The sequence below is a fragment of the Cicer arietinum genome, chromosome 2 (assembly GCF_000331145.2).
Source record: "Cicer arietinum cultivar CDC Frontier isolate Library 1 chromosome 2, Cicar.CDCFrontier_v2.0, whole genome shotgun sequence".
Lineage (NCBI taxonomy): Eukaryota > Viridiplantae > Streptophyta > Magnoliopsida > Fabales > Fabaceae > Cicer > Cicer arietinum.
Genome location: NC_021161.2, coordinates 48,904,193 through 48,926,090, shown reverse-complemented (window position 1 = coordinate 48,926,090; position 21,898 = coordinate 48,904,193). Strand labels below are relative to the sequence as shown.

General features: G+C 28.7%; 2 protein-coding genes across 5 annotated transcripts; both read left to right on the top strand.

Annotated features, from left to right (window-relative positions):
- Positions 1–4,278: 4,278 nt before the first annotated feature.
- Positions 4,279–7,573, top strand: LOC101513007 (ETHYLENE INSENSITIVE 3-like 1 protein). Of its 2 annotated transcripts, none has more exons than XM_004491125.4 (2): positions 4,279–4,464; positions 5,229–7,573. In XM_004491125.4, the coding sequence occupies exon 2, from the start codon at positions 5,379–5,381 to the stop codon at positions 7,212–7,214; it is 1,836 nt and encodes a 611-aa protein (XP_004491182.1). In that variant the 5' UTR covers positions 4,279–4,464; positions 5,229–5,378; the 3' UTR covers positions 7,215–7,573. The 2 variants fall into 2 exon arrangements, with proteins under 2 accessions (XP_004491182.1, XP_004491183.1); XM_004491126.4 differs by having other exon boundaries at positions 4,279–4,469.
- Positions 7,574–16,303: 8,730 nt separating this feature from the next.
- On the top strand, positions 16,304–21,635 carry LOC101512473 (probable inactive receptor kinase At5g10020). Of its 3 annotated transcripts, none has more exons than XM_004491124.4 (4): positions 16,304–16,593; positions 17,461–18,375; positions 18,840–20,330; positions 20,541–21,635. In XM_004491124.4, exons 2-4 carry the CDS (start codon positions 17,475–17,477, stop codon positions 21,089–21,091), a joined length of 2,943 nt encoding a protein of 980 aa, XP_004491181.1. In that variant the 5' UTR covers positions 16,304–16,593; positions 17,461–17,474; the 3' UTR covers positions 21,092–21,635. The 3 variants fall into 3 exon arrangements, with proteins under 3 accessions (XP_004491181.1, XP_004491180.1, XP_027187360.1); XM_004491123.4 differs by having other exon boundaries at positions 17,455–18,375; XM_027331559.2 differs by lacking the exon at positions 16,304–16,593 and adding an exon at positions 16,643–17,259 and having other exon boundaries at positions 17,455–18,375.
- Positions 21,636–21,898: the final 263 nt, after the last annotated feature.

The window sequence follows — 21,898 nt, the reverse complement described above, 5'->3', positions numbered from 1 at the left end:
GTATATTCCAGATAATCATAAAAAGAAACATAACGGCATATCAACGTCAAAATCAATGGATAAACCATTTGCAAAAGGAATTAAAGTTAAGAAATTAAAATTGCAACTTTCAAATTAATAGGGCCAAAATCACATATTTTTAAACTTATAGAACCAAAAATGCATTTTAGCCATTTTTTATTTTTATTATTTTTCTCTCTCCTATTACACTTGTTTTACTTGAAGGGAACGATCAAAATATTAAGTGTTAAACACGTCTCAAATAATATTACTTCCTGCACTTAGGAAAAATCTAATGCCGCGCTTAGAAACAACTTAACTCCCCATTTTTTTCTTCATCCATTAGACGATGGTTTAAAGACTTTTTTCGGTCAAGAATCACTCATTCAGGTTATTTTATTATCAAATTTTAATTAAATAAATGATTTTCAAAACATATTTAATTTTCTTTCATGTTTTATCTATGATTTTATCATCTAAGTATGATGTATTTTTCGTTATCGAGTATGATATTGTTTGTTTTTTAGTCTTGGTGTGGTGTTCTCAAATACAAACAGTGTATTTTGTTGAAATAATATTTTGAGTAAAAGACTTATGAAGACTATCACCAAAACAACATATTCTCAATCTTACATATTACTTGTCAACACATAGTTGAATTTTCATGTCAGAAAACATTTATAGTCGATATGAACGAATGTCAGTAAATATTTTTCGTAGATGAAATAGATTAAAGATTGTGGAATTTACATTATTCTTGACCATTTTCCATGTGTATAAGAAATTAGTTTGGTTGTTATGATTAATATTTTGATTTGATTCTTTCTTATTGGCTTTTGAAATGTTTAATGTGTGTCGTTGACTTGTTTTTAACTTTCTTAATCACTAGTATTGATCTTAAAAATTGGATAGAGAATGTCCCAACTTGTGATCAATATGATTACACTATTTTTATTTTGGTATTTCAATTGTTTTTGATAAAAAAAATATTACTTCTCATAAAGAGAACATATGATAAATAAAAAAATATATAAATAACTTTGATTATTTTTATTTTTAGATGAAATAATAAAAAAATGCACTCACAAATATGAAGTTCTGAATTCAAATACTGACATGATATGTAACTTTAAAATATATTATATTTATCAAAAACAAAAATATAAAAATTAAAAAGCAAATAATACTAGCACAATTTCTGCTTATAAGATTTTTGAGACTTTTCATTCTCGTTAAAAAAATTAATATAGTAATTACAATGTATAATTTACGTATTTTACTACATTACCTTTTATTGTTTATAATCGATCGAAAAAAATATATCACTTAAAAAAGTGTATGGATATTTATCACTATATTAAAATCAAGATTTTCTGTGAAACTGGTACGTAAAAGTAAAAGAATATTATTATATCTCACTTTTGAGTTCCTATTATAAAAGCATTGCACTCATCAAAAATAAAATACACATTTATTTTTATTTCTCATTTTTTACAATTCTAATTAACTTAAGCGTCAAAGTATCACCATTTTTCAATGTTTACCGTCAACCATCTACATATGTCAAATATTCATTCCATCCTTATTTATAAGTTTTGGATCTTATTAAAGAATTCAAAAGTGAAAATATTTTTCAAAATATAAACTATTTTAAAAAAATTTAAATGTCAAATGCACGATTTTCAAAATTAAAAATTGGTATATTAATTACATACTAGTATGTTTTTCACTATATACTTTACATGTATATCACAACCAATAGATAATATAAATATAGTAAATATTTATACAAAATACATCTGAAAAATTATAAATAGTAGACATATATAAAAAATTATGAATTTCGTATTATATTTTGAGATATTTATTTTAAACAAATTCATTTTAAAATTGTAATAATATACTAATAAAAGTGTACCAGTAGCACTGTAAGAAGACCAATAAGAGAACATGTTTATTAGAGGAATTTTTATTTATGTCTGAGAAGTGCATGTGTCTTTGTTTGGTGTATGTTTGTGCGATTGGAATTTGTAATTGGTCACTAGGGTTAGGGTTAGGGTTACCTTATCAAAATAACCAAAATACGAGGCACACATGGACCCCACACAAAACACTACTTTACTCTTTCCTTGAAATTAGATATTTTTAGATATCAAGAAACTGTTAAAAAATAATAAATTTATATTAATTTAATTTTTTATTAAATAAAAATAAAATTCATTTAAGACTAAAAATATAAAAGAAAAAATATCATTAATTACATATTGATTTAAAAAAAAAATAAAAAATTTAAAGAATCAAGGATCTTGATAGAGGAAGAAATGGGCAGCAAAATAAAAGTAAAATATAATACTTCAACTTTATCAAAATATTTTATGTTTTTAATATTTTGTTAGTTATATTTGTAAATAATTTTTCTAAAAGTGAATAACTATTTATGTTTTTAGAAATAATAAAAATGTTAAAAACTTATATTATTTATAGAAATAAATATTTATTAACTACTATTTCATGTTGTTTCTATAACTATGAATTACTTCAAGAGTTTTTTATTGAGATAAAATAAACAAATATTTTAAAATATAAAAATAAAAAATATTTTCACAAAGTAAACCATTCTTTATTTTTTTTAATATTATTAACTTTAACATATTTGTTAATAAATCAAAAATAGAAACTATATTAAAAAAAATTAAAATAGACAAATTCCAATACAAATTTAATATTATATTTCTAAATGTAGATCAATATCAAATAAGCAAGAGCACTTAATAACATCTGCATTATTTATTTATTAACCAAAATATTGTACACACTATTAAGAGTGAAAATAGATTGAACCATACCAAATTTTGATCAAATAGACTTCATCTATTTAAAAAATTTGAAAGTTGAGACTGACCTAATTAATTGTCATATGTTATTTTTTGCAGTATAGTTTGTCCATTTTAAAAGGAATTTTTTTTATATATTAAAATCACTAAACACGATTATAATTAAATAGACTAAAGGTAAGAGGTTTATCAATCTACAATTATACTAAATACTAGTGTATAGTCCGTATGAGATAAATTATTTGATTAATTAAAATTATAAATCATAAATAAATAAATAATTATATATTTAAATTATAATTTAAAATAGATGTCATAAATAAAGTTATGTTGTTTGGTATAATTGATTACAACTATACTAAATATAAACCTTCAATTATTTGTTATATGTAATATAGGATAAATAAAATAAAATAATACAATCAAATAAGTCTTAAATTTTAAGTTAAGAAACAAATTTAATAAAACTATAACAAGATCATAAATTTTAAATAAATAATCAATCTGTCAAATTCAACCGTATATATTAAGTCACACAAATAAATTAATATAGAAAAACAAATAAAAAAAAACTTCAGTGCATAAAGAGGTCCGCCTCTTAAATTTAATAGAATTTTTAAAAAACTTAAATTTGATTTATTTAGATAAATGCACTTTTTAAAAACTTAAGTTTGATTTTTTATTTATTAAATAAATGGGACCAAACTAAACATTAAAAAAGTTAAGATTTAAATTCCTTTAGAAGGCTTGATCTATTTCCACCCCTATGCACTATCAATAATAAATAAATAAATCATTAAATGAATTACTAATAGTTACTGCTTGTTGAAAAAATAGTAACTCATTTATACCAAGGTTAGGATGGGATTAACCCAAGTTTACCACTTCCATCCTATTGAAATTCCCGATTTTCAAACTACTTAATTTTTATTTATTTCAAATTATTTTCTCTGTCATATAACAAGTGTATTACTTGTATTTTTTTTTTTATTTTTTTTTATCAAACTGTTTATCAATTTATAATAAAAAATATATTTTTATTTATTCCATCTTAATTTATCAATTTTTTCTACTAACTACAATTAATAAAAATATTAAAATAAATAAAATCTATTTTATAATTGAAATAATAATAATTAATATTTTTTTAAGAATCATTAACAATTCAAATATAAAACGAAACGTAGAATATATATATTTTCCAAAAAAATATAGAATTACGACAGGCTATAAAATTTTAAGAGTACTCATAAAAAAACTTAAATCTTTGTATGAAGAGAAATTGAATGTGCATGTTATATATATAGGTATATGAAAAGTATGAATGAACAGGTATATAAAATAAACACGTAAAATACACAAAAAATGAAATACGTTATGAAAAATGAATTTAAACTCCAAGCAGCAATAATGAATGACACAGCACTTTGACATTAACATTTTACATTGAGCAAAGCAATATAATAAAACGAGGATAATGCTCAACACCCTCTTGTCTCTCATGTCTCTTTTCTAACTCTCTCTTTCCTCTCATCTTCCCTTCTCTCTTCTTCTTCTTCTTCTTCTTCTTCTTCTTCTTCCCTATTCACCTTTGCTCTCCACACTCCAACACCCATTTCTCTATCTTCTCGTAAGGTTTCTCTCATCTATCAAAATTTCTTCTTTTTTATACCTGTTTCTTCAATACAATTTATGTGCTTTTTTGTTTTTATGTGTTTTCTACACTACCATGATGGTTTTTCAAGTTTTAAATTTTCTTTATTTAGCTTGTTGATCAAAAGTTGAGTTTATTTTATGTAACTTAGTTTTATGTTGTTTCTTTTTTTAATGATTGGTTTGGTCTTAGATCCTCTGTTTATAGCTGCTTTGATTTGTTTCCTGATTTGTTTTGCTGATTTCTTGGGAATTTATTTTTTTGTTGAAAGTTTTTTTTTTGTTTTTCTCAGCTACCATGTGTTTGATGATGGGTCTATGAGAGAATCTTTTTAGAATTTATCATTGATGCTTGCTTTATTCTTGTGGTGTTTGTATTTTTCATGTTTAGTTTGTGTGTCGTTTAGATCTGTTCAATTATGATAGCCCTGTTCTCTGATCTATTTAGTGTATTGATGTTGATTAGTGTTTTGTTTTTTGATTTTAAAAAATAAGTGAGAATTTTGTGATTTCATTTAGTGATTGGTCAATTTCATATATATTACAAATCCCTGTTCTTTCCTCTATCTAATATTGTTATAGATGAGATGAAAAAAGTATCTGCTTTTGAACTTTGGGTGGCTAGGAAATCTTAATTAAGATATTTCTGTAGATTTGATTCTTTTACATAAATTTAATCTAGAAGGTATCATTTGATTTTTGCTCTGTCTAAATTGTTCTTTGTTTTTTGGGTTTTGATAGGTGTTAAGTCCTGTAAAAAGCTTGAGAATTCATTCACTTGAGTTGGTGTTTGGAGCTGAACGAGGCTGAATTTGAAACCTATTTTAAAAGATTGAAGCCGAATCTTCTGGTTGTCTGGGCCATCTTTTGGGGTTTTTTCTCTGAGACAAGATGATGATGTTTGATGACATAGGGTTTTGTGGTGATTTGGATATGTTTTGTGGTACACTTGGGGAAGGGGATATTTCTGTCAGGCAAACCGAGCCGGATTCGGTAGTCGAGGATGATTATAGTGATGAAGAAATGGACTTGGATGAGCTTGAGCGGAGGATGTGGAGGTACAAAATGCGTTACAAGCGAATGAAAGAACAAACCAAGGCTAAAGAAGGAATCGATGCAGCAAAGGCGAGGCAGTCTCAGGAACAAGCAAGGAGGAAAAAGATGTCAAGAGCTCAAGATGGAATATTGAAGTACATGCTGAAAATGATGGAGGTTTGTAAGGCGCAAGGATTTGTTTACGGGATAATTCCCGAGAAGGGGAAGCCGGTGACCGGTGCATCTGACAATCTTCGTGAATGGTGGAAGGATAAGGTTAGGTTCGATAGGAACGGCCCAGCTGCCATAGCCAAGTATCAAGCTGATAACGCAATTCCGGGAAAGAATGATGGATGCAATTCCATCGGTCCAACTCCACACACTTTGCAAGAATTACAGGACACGACCTTGGGTTCTCTCTTATCAGCACTTATGCAGCACTGTGATCCTCCTCAGAGGCGTTTCCCATTAGAGAAGGGTCTTCCTCCACCATGGTGGCCCACAGGGAATGAAGAGTGGTGGCCCCAAATCGGTTTACCTAAAGACCAAGGCCCTCCACCGTACAAGAAACCTCATGACCTGAAAAAAGCATGGAAGGTCGGTGTTCTAACTGCTGTGATCAAGCATATGTCTCCTGATATAGCCAAGATTCGCAAGCTCGTGAGGCAGTCCAAATGCCTTCAAGATAAAATGACTGCCAAGGAAAGTGCAACCTGGCTCGCCATCATCAACCAAGAAGAAGCTTTGGCTCGAGAGCTTTATCCGGATTACTGCCCCTCGTTGTCTTCCGGAGGAGGTAGTGGTTCTATGGTCATCAATGATTGCAGTGAATATGATGTTGATGGGGCTGACGATGAGACGAACTTTGATGTTGTGGAGGATCGAAAACCCGAGAATCTTCATCCATCCAATCTTGGGATGGAGAGAATGAGGGGAATGGTTCCAGTTCAGCAGCCTTCTCTTCCAATGAAGGGAGAGGTTGTCACAAACTTGGATTTCATTCGAAAGAGGAAGATCTCAAATGACTTTAACATGATCATTGATCAGAAACTCTACACATGTGAACATCCTCAATGCCCTTACAGTGAAGTTCGTCTCGCTTTTCAAGACAGGTCGTCTAGGGACAATCATCAATTGAATTGTCCATACAGAAACAGTCCTGCAGATTACGGAGGCTCTAATTTCCATGCTACCGAGGTTAAGCCAATTATTTTCCCACAGTCCTTTGTTCAACCAAACTCTACAGCTCAGCCTGCTGGTTTGGTTCCACCTTCATTTGATTTAACTGGGCTTGGAGTTCCCGAAGACGGCCAGAAAATGATTACCGAACTTATGTCGATTTATGATACAAATGTTATAGGAAACAAGAATGCAAGTTCCACCAATTGTGTAGCTGTTGAAAATCAAAACCTTTCTCAGCCCTGCATTCAGCAACAACAGGACAATTTCTTTTCGAGTCAAGGAATGGTAATGGAAGCAGCAAACTTTTTTACCCGCGATGAAAGTCAATTTGACAGGTTCAAGCCAATTAACTCTCCTTTTGAAACCAACCACAACAATAATAATATCCATCTCATGTTTGGGTCTCCATGTGATTTGGCATCCTTTGATTTTAAGGAGGATATACAACTACAGGGAGTAGGAATCGATACATTTCACAAACAACCAGATATGTCAATATGGTACAATTGAAAAATGACAAGTGGAAAATTATGTACCATTGGCTTTTTTATTGTGTCATTAAAAAAGGGTTGCCACACTCTTATCATGTGAAACTCCCTTGACTAAAACATCAAAGGTAGTTTAGTTACTGCATTTTTCTTCACATGCAATGGTTTAGGTCTAGATATTATAATGTTTGGCAGGTCTTGTTCTGGTATGGGGGTAATAAATCATGTGGACATTATGTTCCCAAAATGTAACAAACCCTTTTGTGTTTTCATCAGTGTTAGCCTTATTATATTGTTGTTACTATATTATATGTACTACTGTTATATAAATAAGATTTTATTTTTATTCTCTTATAAAATAAATTGTAGTTTGTTCCACCATATTCATGGATATAGAATTTTACTGCATGTTTTGATTCACTGAGTTTGACAGAATCACAATATATCACTGCAAAGCTTTAACAAAATCACAATGTCACTGTAATTTCACGGAACTCATTCTCACGTCAAAGATACGCATAATATATGACCCTTCTGATTATTGGAAAATTGGTTTGATTATGAGATGAGAGTTTGTCCTCTTATGCATCTTTCTCTCATGCTTATCTTCTTTTCCATGTGAAAATGGACCCCATCAATGTTGTTTGGCAGATACCAATTTACATGCTATTCAAATGCGTGACCAACTTGTATGTAGGCTAGTTTTGTGGGGGGGCCTTTTTTTAAAGGGCACACGTTGTCTTTGTCTTTTTGAAGAAGTTGGTCAAATCAATAGGGAGTGGTTTGTAATTGTTCTTGTTGAGTCTTTGTTGAAAGTGAAAGTAGCTATTCATGAATGATTTGAATTGTATATAGTCACAATTGTATTCAGTTGTGCCGCCAGTACATCAGGGTCAAATGATTGATTAAAATATTAAAATTGAACGGTTTAGAATTAAATATCAGTATTTTAATTTGTTTTAAATAAAATTTATTTTAATTTTAGATCATCTGATCTTAATCGGATGACAATCGATGTACTGATTGTGTGTCGGCCAGCCATCCAAATTCGCTGAATTTGTCTGTTTACTTCTGCTCCTCCTATGTATTTGCATGTAAATGTCAAGTAGTCCTTCAGTGTCATAATAATTGACTCATTTAAAAAATAAAATTATTTTAAAATAAAATTATTTTAAAATAAATATATTTTTTTTTTAATTTTTAATGCGCATCTTTTTAGTTGTACTATTTAATTAATATTATTTGTATAATTTTAAATATAATATTTTATATTATACATTTATGATATTGATAATGTATCAATATGTTGTAAGAATAATATAATAAAAGTAATATTCTCTCTTTTATTTATACATTTTTCTTAATATGTTTGAAATAATCAAATGGCTCAATATTATAAAGTTCAGATAATCTTAATCTAAATCTTCTCAATCATCTCTATTTATGTTTTTTTTTTCAATTTTATCTGTTGCATCGAAAGTTTATATCATAAAGATTATGCATGTAAAATTTTACACAAATTAAAAATTAATTTATATGTTACTGACATATATCAGAATTAACATTTTATCTTATATATTTTTATTGAACATCGTTAATCTTCATATATTTATTTATTTTTTTTAAAAAGATAATATTCAAGCTCAGAATAAAATATTTAATTTAATTTATATATTTTAGGAACATATTAAATGCCTTTGAATTTATGCTATATATATTTTCGAAACAAAAAATATAAACATACTAAAACAAAGTTAGGACGAAGTGAGTAGTGTCTTGCAACATTAACTTTTTTTTGTTCTGTTTTGATTGATTAATGATGTTGAATGGCACATGTGTCATCAAATTCAGAGTAGTAAAGAAATGGTTTGAAAAGGTAATATAGCTAACAGTACCACGTGTTGAAGATTGCAAAGTAGAGAAAAAGCCACTAATTGTTTGACTAATTCAATCGTTGGTTTGGTAAATTTTTTCAATTTGTTTTATAAATATTGCACAATCTTCTTCCGAAATATTTTTAAATGAACTTTCCGTACAAAATTTACACATCAGTCAGAAAAAGTTAAATAAATAATATAAAAAAAACACAATTTATATACAATATCTCACGATTTTAGATAAATAATAAATATCTTGACTAAATTTCCTTTAACTTAATTTCAGGTAACATTTTAATCTTTTATATATATATTTTTTTGAGTTGGTCTTTTATTTTAATTTTAAGTGACAATTTGATATTTTATGTTTTAAAATGTCATTGTCTTTTTTTTTACAAAAATTCAAAAAAACCATCAAAATTTTCAAACAAAACCCATAAAATTCATTATCATCTTCAATAAAATACAAATTTAATCAAATTCATAACTTAAATCTTGAAATAAACTCATTTTTTCATTCTTTATTTAATGTTGTTGAAGATAAAAATATGAGTGTATTTGAATATTTGAATTATGGATTTCATAAAATTTGCATTATATTGAAGATAATTATTAATTTTATGGGTTTTGATTAAATTTTTTGATGATTTTTTAAATTTTTGTATAAAAAATGATAATATTGTTGAAATTTTAAAACATAAAATATCAAATTGTCACTTAAAATTAAAATAAAAGACCAACTCAAGAAAAAAAAAAGATAAAGAACTAAAACGTTACCTAAAATTAAGTTAAGGGACAACGGCTGTAATTTAGCCTCCAATATATTTAACAGAATAAATAATGCTGTTATGTTTTCCACAACAAAAAAATTATACAAAAGTAAAATTTATGTTTTGTAAACAGAAATTAATGTTAGATATTTTTAAAAAATCTTATAGAGAAAAAATTTGTTAAGTAACTTATATTCAAATATAAATAATATAAGAACGAGTACAAATAAATTGTGTGGACATAAGTAAAAGACATTGACAAACTGACAATAAATGATATTAATATTTATCCAAGTTGCAAACTAGAATTTATCTTATATTATATGTGACAAAAATAATCTTAATTTTAATGTCAAACAATGGTACGATCTATAACCATGTGATATAGTTACGGTAGAAAATCCAAATCCCACCAATATATGAACTCTACAGTTGGAAAGCAACATTTGTAACATAAGAACATGGAGTGTTTATAATATGTTTTTGAGCAGCTGAAACTTCATGTACTTGGACACACACTTTACAACATAATCAATTTTCATTTCACAACAAATAAATACCATACCATTTAATCCACTAACATGTAGAGATATGTTCAACAATTGAAAATGACAGGTGAATTATTTGATTTTACATTGGAGAGTATTATAATTGATTTTGCTTATCCGCTAGTGAATTTTAGTGAATATATTTGTTTGATTATTGTTAGTAAGTAAATCAATTTTAGAAAGCCAGTTTTATTAAAAATTATGTTTAATTAACATATATACTACAACATGTACTTAAAATAGAAAAAAGAGAAGAAAAAAAAAGTGAAGACATATTTTTTCATTTCTTCGTGAAGAATTAGATTATTAATATAAGACGCTTCAATTTAGTGATACAAATTTAACATCGTAATTTCAAAGAATGAAATTTAAATTTTCTTAATGACAAAGATAAAATAATTATTAATATCATTTTAATTAATCCATTGAAAAAAATATCACAATTAATAATTATTTTATTTTTTATTTAAATTTTGCTTATAATTAGGTCCACATAGCTAAAGAATTAAATAAAGTGGAAGGATTAAAAGAGTGGAAATCATTCACTTGAAGACTTAATTAGCTGCCAATATAATTTATAGAAGTAGTTGACTTATTGGTATATATGTTTTTTTATATTAAATGATCAAACTATAACTTATAAGAGCCTCTTTGACTATACATAAATTAAATTTCTGGCTATAACTTAAGGATCTGAATCTGGTGTAGCTAGAACACTAAGCAAGAAAACTTAGTCTTAATATTTCTTTTCATTTGTTTTGCTTTGTCTTTAATATAAAGGAAGACAGCAGCATAGCTGGCCATATGGATTTCTTCTTAGCCTACAAAACCAAGAAAAGAGAATAGTAGCTTAATTTTATGTGTTGTGTGATATCATATCTTATCTTCTTGAAAACACCAAAAAGGGGCATAGTTTCTTCTTATTTACTACTTACAATTTGTATGTATAAACTATTTCATTGTGTATAAATTAAAATGGAAAATATATATATATATATTTATTTTTTTAATAAAATTCTACAAAAGACAATTTTATTCAATTGATAAAAATAAAATAATATAAATTTTATAAAATAATAATAATATAAATTTATAGTCCGATTACTTTCTAATAATATTTTGAGATTTTTATTTTATAAAATATATGTTTTTTTATATAAAAAATTAGTAACAATAAAGATGGAAAGCTAATGTAGTAAATAATTATAATAGAGAAAAGGTGAAAGACTTAAATATATATAATACCTTGACATCTTTAAAATTTCTAAAAAATGTTAAATATGATTTTTAAATATGGTAAAAAGAAACTATGAAAAAAAATATTCAACCTATGTTTTGTTAGGTATATTAATTGAAATTTCTAAAAAATGTTAAATATGATTTTTAAATATGGTAAAAAGAAACTATGAAAAAAAATATTCAACCTATGTTTTGTTAGGTATATTAATTGAAGTGAAAATGAAACAGAAAAAAAATAAAAAAAGATACTACTTTATTTTCACAAGAGATCCAACCATAAAAATTCCCACAAAAGCATTTATGTAAATAGTATCACCACTTCTAAACCTAACCTAACATGCATATGTTAGGCCAACTCAAGAGTTGATTGAAGTTTATCTAAATAATAGAGATAAAAAAGAAAGCAAACTTTCACTGGCCAAGCTTTTACACAATTATTGTAAACACCTTAGCACAAATGTACACATGACTCCATCTAAATTTAACACAAACATGATGAAGTGGGGTCATCTAAATTTACCTTATCTACTTTTTTTCAGCACAAAGGGACAACATCAACTTTCACATGTCACATTGTAAACCATCCCTCATGCAGCCCACCTTTCCCCAAATGATGACTCTTCATAGATAGTGGCAGCATCTTAGCTTAAATTCCATCTTAAATATGGATGGCTACTCTATTTCAGATCTAAATTCCACTCAATAAAAAATAATTTTTTTTAAACATTTAATTTATATATATTATTAATTAATTATGAGTGTTGAATTATAAAAAAAAAGTATTTGTTTTTAATTAGTTTTTTTTATCAAATTTTAATTTTAATTATAAATACTATTAAAATTATATATGTTTAATTGTGATTTTTTTACTGTTTAAGTTTTTTTAAGTGTATAAGGGATACAAATTTTATAAAAATTCTTTTAACCCTTTTGAGTCACACACAATGGGTGAGGCTCATCTTTTTCTTTTCACCTAAAAGTATCTCTTTTAAATAAATTTCATCAATATTATATATAGAGATTCCAAAAGTGTCAAATATGTCATTTCTAAGGGGTCTCTTTATCTAGTTAGGTTGCTTCTAGATTAATTATAGGGATTGGTTAAGATCAAAAGTGAAAAGAGATAAAAAGTTGCCTAACTAGTTTAATAGGTTCCATGTAATTTTCATGTTTTCTTTTAGCAAGGTACTGATTTAAACATCTAATAAAAGAGTATTAGAAACTTTTGTTATCCATTGTTCTCTTACTTTACACATAAGAACTTGCAAATTTCATGCCACCAATAATTCATACCTTTTTCTAAAGATATTTTTTAAGACAAGAAATTAATAGAAATAAAGAAGAAATTAATAGCTAGAGCCAACTAATTAGTTTTATGTTTGTCATGTAAGCTTAGTAGTGGGATGCATCATGCATATCTCTACCACCCAAATTACATTATTAGGGAAAACAATTCCTAAAGAAAGAAAGTTATGGCAAAAAATACTTTGTGAAAACCCTTCTAGAAAAGGTTAGGAGAATAAAGAAAATAATGAGCCTTGTTTTATTGGTTCTTATAAGATGCAATCCACCAACACTCCCTAAGGTAGATTAATTTTTTCAATTATTCTATAGCAATTGAAAGGTATCTTATAGAAAAATAGTAATAAAGAAATTGATAGAGAATTATTATTATTTTAAAATTTTATTTTTTAAAAGGTAGTTAGGTATATTAAGGAAGTAGAAAATATAATAAGAGGAAGGGGGAGAATATTGTGATATATGCTACAATATATTAAATTATAAGATGCTAGCTGACCTGGTTAAATAAACATACACAATTTAATTAGTATAATTTATTTTCTTGATTTTGTTCAAAGTATATATTAATAGTAATACATATTCACAGACATGTATAATTTCAAAAACAAGAAAGTCAAAACTAGCTCATTAATTTAGTCACGTCTCAACCATTAATTTATTATAAAACCATCACAGATGTCATATTACTATCAATGCTTAGCTAGTTAATTGGACACTACAATAATAAAATAGTAAAATTGACAAATAGTTTTGTTTTACAATAAAATAAATAAGAATGTGAATTTCTTATCTTGATATATTAATAAATAAAGAGGGAATATGTTCCAATCATGTTAAGAATAATATTGAGAACAATTAAGAAATATATTTGTGTCACATATTTTTTAGTTCATTAGTTGGCAGTCACTTATATGATGTAGTTAGGGTACCTACAGATTGAAAAGCAGAGGAGAAGGATAGGGAAATGTGAGTAAATAGATTATCTATCTCTTTATTGCAAAGTTGCAAATAAGATAGAACCAACATCACTAAGAGGGTCACATTATAAACTATGTTAAAAAGCTACAATTTCTAAAGAAAAACATATGTATAGGGGTGGTTATTGAAATTAAAAAATAACAAATAGTATTTTAATTTATGTAATCCATAATTACAAATTATTTTCTCTTGCCTTCAAATATCTCCACTTTTGAATGAGAAACAAATTTTATAAGAAGAGCTTTTAATTGTGAGTAGTTGTGGGTGTGGTATGTTAATTAGTTTAATCATTTATAGAATCAATGTTGGTGATTGAGTTAGGACATTAATTTGCAAGTAGGACACTAAAAGACATATTTATGGCAACGCCTTGTTGTTGAGGTTTCTTAATCACAGCTCTCAAATCACGTTTCGTTAGTTTCAAATATAATCATTGTTTTTTTATACACCAAGGTTATAAACGATTTATTTTATAAAGATTGACAAAATCACTAACCATTAACATAAATTTATTTAATTATATTGTTACCACCGTATTTCATTTTATTTTGGTGAATCATTTCATTTCTTTATACATTCTTATTTCATGTAATAAATATGCTAGACAAAAAAAAATTAAGATATTTGTTTATGGTTTTTTGAAGTGAAATTTGAAACATATGTGAAAAATATAACAATTGAAATAAACTAAAACTTATTTATTTTCAGTAGTCTAAAAAGGGAATTTGATTATTATTAAGTTATAGTTTAACCAACAAATGTCGATATTATTAGGCTGTACATCATATTTTTGGTTTGAACCGAGATATCGTGTTTATGTGTGAGTTTTTGGTGGTAATTATATAATTTTATCTATAGAAAAAAAAAAAGAAATTTAATTTGAATAATCGTTTATTTTCTATATAAATAATTATTGATAAAAAAAACAATAAACTGCGATTGTGATGAAATTAGTATGAGTTTACTGTTGTGCATGAGTAAAAATTATTATTAAAGTACGTATAAGATACCAATTTCAGTAAGATTGTACATAGAAATTTGTTGGTTTGGACCATAATAACGCTAAATCATTGTGTAAAATTGATGAAAGTAACTAAAAATCATTTTGAAAATAGTATAGAAGCAAAAATTTGTAAAATCCAACGGAGGAGGGTGCAAATAAAAAGATTTACACTCAAATCACTTAATTTGGGCTAATCTTGTGCGCACGAGCCCAATCCGTTAAAGTAGCCTGGGCGAATTCTAATATGTACAAATGCACTTTTAACATACTTGGATCATTTTGAAAAGAAAAAAAAACTTGGATCATTTTGAAAAAAAAAAACTTTGATCATTAGGCAAAATAGAATGAGGAGTGGATTTCTCCAAATAAAACTTGAGACATGTCATTAAACCTTAATTCAAATAATAAATGTCGATATTGATAAGTTAAAATTTTGTTCCAAACTGATATCCTGCTTAATAATTTTCACATAAAATTTTATTCAATAATAAAAAACGTGAAACGCACATAACTAATCATCTTAAAAAAAGAAATCTTATCATCACTTGATATATTACTCGGTTTCATGTTTAGTGCAATAATTTAAACTTTTTATTTTACAAATTTTTTGACACTTCTTATTCTTGATTAATCTGTAATATAATGTTTTTATCTTCCTAAAAAAAGTACAACAATTTTTTTTTTTTTTATCAAAGCAATTTTTTTCTTTAGAGGAAGTGAAATAAATTATCATTTAAATTTTGGAGCTAACCCAAAATGCCAGCTCTACGCGCTTTCGCATTGGAATGCATTGAAGAAAAAGAAAGAATATAGTTTAAAAAATTAAAAGTCAAAGGTGGAAGAGACCAAGGTAGTAACAAATCTAGGAGTAGTAGTTGCCTTTGTATCACGGAACAATTATACTAATCCTGTCTTCAAAACTCTCTCTTTTTTTTTCTTTTTAATTTTGAATGTGTCTATGGTTAAGTGATATAACAATTAATTTAAATAATTTTATGCATTTTTTTTTATACTCTCAAAGGTGAATCCATAAAGATTGTAGTATTATTTTTTGGGGCTAAATTACATTTGTGGTCCTTTAACTTAATTTCAGGTAAATTTTAGTCCTTTATCTTTTTTTTCTCCCGATTTAGTCATTTATTCCTAAAAATATCAAATAAAGTATGAAAATATGAGTTTATTTGAAGATTTGCGTTACGAAATTGATGAAATTTGTATTATATTAAAGAATATAATTAAATTTATGATTTTTGGACCACCGTAATTTAACCTATTTTTTAGTGGTAAATGACTAAAACGTTACCTGAAATTAAGTTAAGGACCACTGTAATTTAACCTATTTTTTGGTGGTAAGGTAATGATAAATAAATGTGATAAAATAAAACACACCCCACCTACCATACTTCTCACTTATGGTCTCTTCATTCTCCTTCTTCTTTTATCACTCTATTTTCTTCTACTTCAATTTCTACTTGTAGCTTCTCTCAACACTTTATAATTTCTCTCTCACATTGCATTCTACAATTCTCACTTGCTTCTTCAGATTCACAACCACACTTTTCTACTCAGAAACTTTTTTTTTTTTAATTATTCAGCAGACACTGATTTTTTGTTCTACTCATCACTATCATACTTGTAAAGTATATCCCTCATTTGTTCATATGTAATGCTTCTGAATTAAGAGGTAACATAACAATGTCTAGTTATTTTTCATTTTTCTGTTGTATTGTTATGATTTTTTAGTAAGTTTTTTGTATGTGTAGATTTCTTGTTTCATATTTCATAATAATTCTTGTTAGTAATGAGCATAGTCAGCTATATGATTTTGGTTTTTGCTAGTTCATACCAGTAAACACTTTGAGTTTTTTTTTTAAATTTTTTTTTTACTTTGAGATTTGTAATTTTGGAAACAAAAATTGATATTTCTAGCTGCATTGATGACATTTTTTACCTTTTTATGTAAGTGCACATTAATGACATTATTATGCAATTATGAGTCATGAAACTTAAGGAAAGGTAGTTAGGTCTAGCACAAGGGGCTAAGATATAACTCGAGTCACGCTTCAGATGTGTAATCCTTGGTGTGAGGGTGTGTGATGAGAGTCATAGTGTCATACATTTGAGGAGATATGGTCTGAAAATGAGTTTATAAGTGGGAGACACCTTTCATCTTACAAGCCGATTTTGTAGGGTTGAGCTAAATGTAGGACTCTCACAATGTGGCAAACCACTATTTGAGTTTTAATCCCTGGTAGGAGAGGTACTCACATTTAGTGTCTGATGACTCCTCATCCTCGAACAAGATTGCTTCCTATACGGCGAGACTTGTAGGTCAAAAAAATAAAATTCGGTACTGAAACTAATACTGTGCCTTCAAACTTTTGGTTTACACTTGTACATTCACTTGATCTTCCATTGTGTATGTTCTCTCATAATAGTATAGTAGGATATGCCTGTGTTCTCGAATGTTAATCACTAACATTCGCCTTTAAATAAAGTAAAAAGTAATAAATGTTTGTGTTGTTGTTGATGATGTTTTGGTTAGGAGCAGCAACAAGGAAAGGCATGCAGGCTATGTGGTTGATGCTGTTGTTGTTGGTGGATATTGCATTAGGGAATTCAGATACTGATGCACTTCTTGAACTCAAGAAGGGTATTCAGAATGACCCTTATGGATTAGTTCTTAAGTCTTGGGATTCCAAGTCATTAGAATCTAATGGTTGTCCTCAGAATTGGTATGGAATATTATGCAGTGAAGGAAATGTTATATCCATCACTCTTGACAATGCTGGTTTGGTTGGAGAGTTTAATTTCGTTGCAATTAGTGGCCTTACTATGCTTCACAACTTGTCAATTGTAAACAACCAATTCACAGGAAGTATGTTACATATTAGTCCAATGAAATCGCTTAAATTTCTCGATTTGTCTCTCAACAAGTTTAACGGGTCGTTTCCATCTACTTTTGTCGAATCGCGTAACTTAGTGTATCTGAATCTTTCTTCAAATGAATTTAGTAGCACTATTCCGCCCGTGTTTCGCAAACTTGAGCAGTTGAAGTATTTAGATTTTCACAGTAATAGCTTTTCTGGTGATATTATGAACATCTTTTATCAGATGGGAAGTGTTTTACATGTTGACTTAAGCAGCAACAAGTTCTCTGGTACATTGGATTTGGGACTTGGAGATGTCTCTTTTCTCTTCTCGATTCGATATTTAAATGTTAGCTACAATTCTTTGACTGGTGAACTATTTGCTCATGATGGTATGCCATACCTTGACAATTTAGAGGTGTTTGATGCTAGTAATAATCAGCTAGTTGGTAATATACCTTCCTTTGCGTTTGTCGTATCGCTAAGGATTCTTCGACTATCATGCAATCATTTGACAGGTTCATTTCCAGAAACTTTGTTGAAGGAAAGTTCTATGATGTTGTCTGAACTTGATCTTAGTCAAAACAAGCTTGAAGGTACCTTATTTCTGTGTTTTCTGTCTAAATTGTAATCATATTTATTATTTCTTCAGATCCCATTTGTCGATATCTTGATTAAGGGATCCTGAGTGGAAATGGACTCGGATTTCTTAACCAAGATATCGGGTTCAAGCCTTGTGGATGGAGAAAATGTGGTTGAGAGGGGAGACCCTACTAAAGATGGTCAGTCAGGTTTCTTTGCGAGGATTAATCATTGGCAAAGCCGGTAGATACTTTGCATGAAAAGTATGAGAAGTGCTTTTAAAATCTCTCCAAAAGTATGCTGCAAACAATCTATTCTTGCAGTTGGAAACATTCCCACAATTATTCAACATTACTTATTCATCATCAATTTTAGTCATTATTATTTCATAAAATCATTTGACATGAGTTAAAAGTTATTTTAAAAGTTCATGCTTACTTTTCTCTTATACCTTTTACAATTTGAACTTTTCTTGCAGGTCCTATTGGAAGCATCACCTCGATGACTCTAAGGAAGCTTAATATATCTTCAAACAAATTTTCAGGACCATTACCTCTCAAGTTAGGCCATTGTGCCATCATTGATTTGAGCAATAACATGCTGTCAGGAAATTTGTCAAGGATCAAATATTGGGGTAACTATGTGGAACTTATTCAGTTAAGTTCAAACTCATTGTCTGGAACGCTTCCGAACGAAACTTCGCAATTTTTAAGGTTAACTTCACTTAATGTATCCAATAACTCATTGGAGGGATTTCTTCCGCCGGTGTTGGGAACCTATCTGGAGCTAAAAGTTATCGATCTTAGTCTCAACCAGCTTTCTGGATTCCTTTTACCAGCCCTTTTTGCCTCAACCAAATTGACTACTCTTAATCTCTCAAACAATAAGTTTTCTGGACCGATTCCTTTTCAACTTCCAAATAATAATCCATTGGTTTTGGAAGAAGACTTTACTTTGACATCTCTTGATCTTTCACACAACACCTTGAGTGGAAATCTTTCTTCAAACATGAAGGAGCTTCATAATTTGTCATATCTCAATCTATGTAACAACAAATTGGAAGGTACTATTCCTAATGATCTTCCAGATGCATTAAGAGGATTCAATGTGTCCTTTAATAATTTTTCTGGTGTTGTACCTGATAACTTGTTGCAGTTTCCTGAATCAGCATTTCATCCAGGAAATACTATGCTGATATTTCCAAATTCTCAATTATCATCACCAAAAGATTCTTCCAACATAGATTTGAAGGAACATGGGTCACATAAGAAAACCTTCACTAGGAGTGTCTTGATTACATGTTTGGTTACTTTTTCTTTTGTGATAGCTATTATTAGTGCTATGGTTTGTTATAGGATTCATCAGAAAAAAGAAGGAACTTCAAAACAAGATGCAACAATGGATGACATTATAGATAAGAGTGCTTCTCCATCAAAGAGAGAAGAGTCTAAAAGAAATGTGGAATCATTACCACCTTTGGACGATTCCGAAAACATTCATACAACTTTAAAGGGGCTTAAAGATCTTGAGTTTGTTAAGAATGAGGAAGGAACTTCTTCTCCGATGTCGAATCCTTCATCTTCTACAAGCCATCAATTCGAGAATCCTAGCGACTCCCTCAAAGTATCCTCACCAGATAAACTGGTGGGGGACTTGCATCTATTTGATGGATCGTTGATGCTAACTCCAGAAGAACTTTCACTCGCTCCGGCCGAAGTTGTTGGAAGGAGTTGTCATGGAACACTCTACAAAGCTACACTTGAATCTGGTCATGTATTGGCTGTCAAATGGTTAAGAGAAGGAATAACTAAAGGGAAAAAGGAGTTGGCTAGGGAAATGAAGAAACTTGGGACAATTAAGCATCCAAGTTTGGTTTCTTTTCTTGGTTGCTATGTAGGGCCTAAGGAGCATGAGAGATTGATTATATCAAATTACATGAATGCACATTCTTTGGACATTTATCTGCATGGTAAGATTATTATGACTTCATATTGGATTGCAACTTAAAATCTAAGCCTTTTATGGCTCGTTTGTTACGGATTATTAAGAAAAAAGTTATTTTAGTATGCATTAATTTAGAGATTAGTGAGCTTAATTATAAGACCTTATTAACTTGTATATTGTACATTACAACTTCATGGAATCAATTTTATTTAGTTATTTCATTTTTTTTCTACAGAGGCTGAGAAAAGAAATATCCATCCTTTGTCTCTTGATGAAAGGCTCAGGGTAGCCGTAGAAACGGCTCGATGTCTTCTTTTCCTACACGCCGAGAAAACCATACCTCATGGCAATCTCAAATCCACCAACATTCTTATAGAAACTCCCAACAGAAATGTCTTGCTCACTGACTACAGCTTGCACCGAATACTTACTGCCGCAGGTACTTCTGAGCAAGTTCTGAATGCCGGCGCACTCGGTTACTGCCCGCCTGAGTTCGCTAGATCAACCAAACCATGCCCTTCTTTGAAGAGTGATGTCTATGCATTTGGAGTTGTGTTATTAGAGCTCCTAACAGGAATAAAATCAGAAGAAATAGTTTCTGTTGGAGAAGATTACATTAGCAAGTGCTTTGAAAAGTCACTTGTGGATAAGCACAATGGAGAAGAATCATCTAGGAGGATTCTTGATGAAATGCTAAAAGTGGCTCTTAGATGCATTCTTCCAGCATCTGAGAGACCTGATATGAAAACAGTTTTTGATGATCTTTCAACAATAAAGAATAGTTGAATGATCACAGCCTCAATCACTTGCATCACCATTGTCTATAACTGTTTTTGTTACTTTTTTTTCTGGTTGTCCAGGTATTCTTCAGTCGAAAGTCAGAGATTAATCCTTCGAGGTACGAAGATTTACTTAGAAAGCTGACATCTCCTAACAAATGTTCTTCCTTACACACCGGTTATCAGGGATCTTCTAACTCATGACTACATGCTTAAGGGACCTAATTATGTGTCAAAGATCGAATCCAGGACCACATGCTTAAGGAACTCATTACCGCACTATGTTGGTTGTTTTAAGGGAGAGTTGATGATCACAGTCTCAATCATTTGCATCATCATTGTTTATAATTGTTTTGGTTACTTTTGAAAGTATATTAAATTTTGTTCACTTGATGATAACTTTTCATAGGCATTTTAACAAGTCTTAGGATAATAAAATGAAATTCTTTATCAAAGGAAATTCATGATTTTCAACCCTTATGATGGGAAAATTGTATATTGTTGAATTTATAGTATTGTTCCATCTAATAATTGACATTGCTAGACATTAATCTACTGTTATTTTTTCTTCCTAAGAAAAGGGTAGTTATAAACAACACACTACCTCGAACTTGAGATTTAAATCGATGTAACATTTAAGTATTTTTTGTTGTTCAATCACTTTTTATCGAATATATATTTTACAAAATTGATTGATGGATTTAAAGTTTGTATAATATAGATTATTTCTGTAAATTTTTAAGTAAATATGACATAATTTAATGTTATACCGTTAGATTAACATCTTATGTCTTATTGAGATGTGACGTTAATT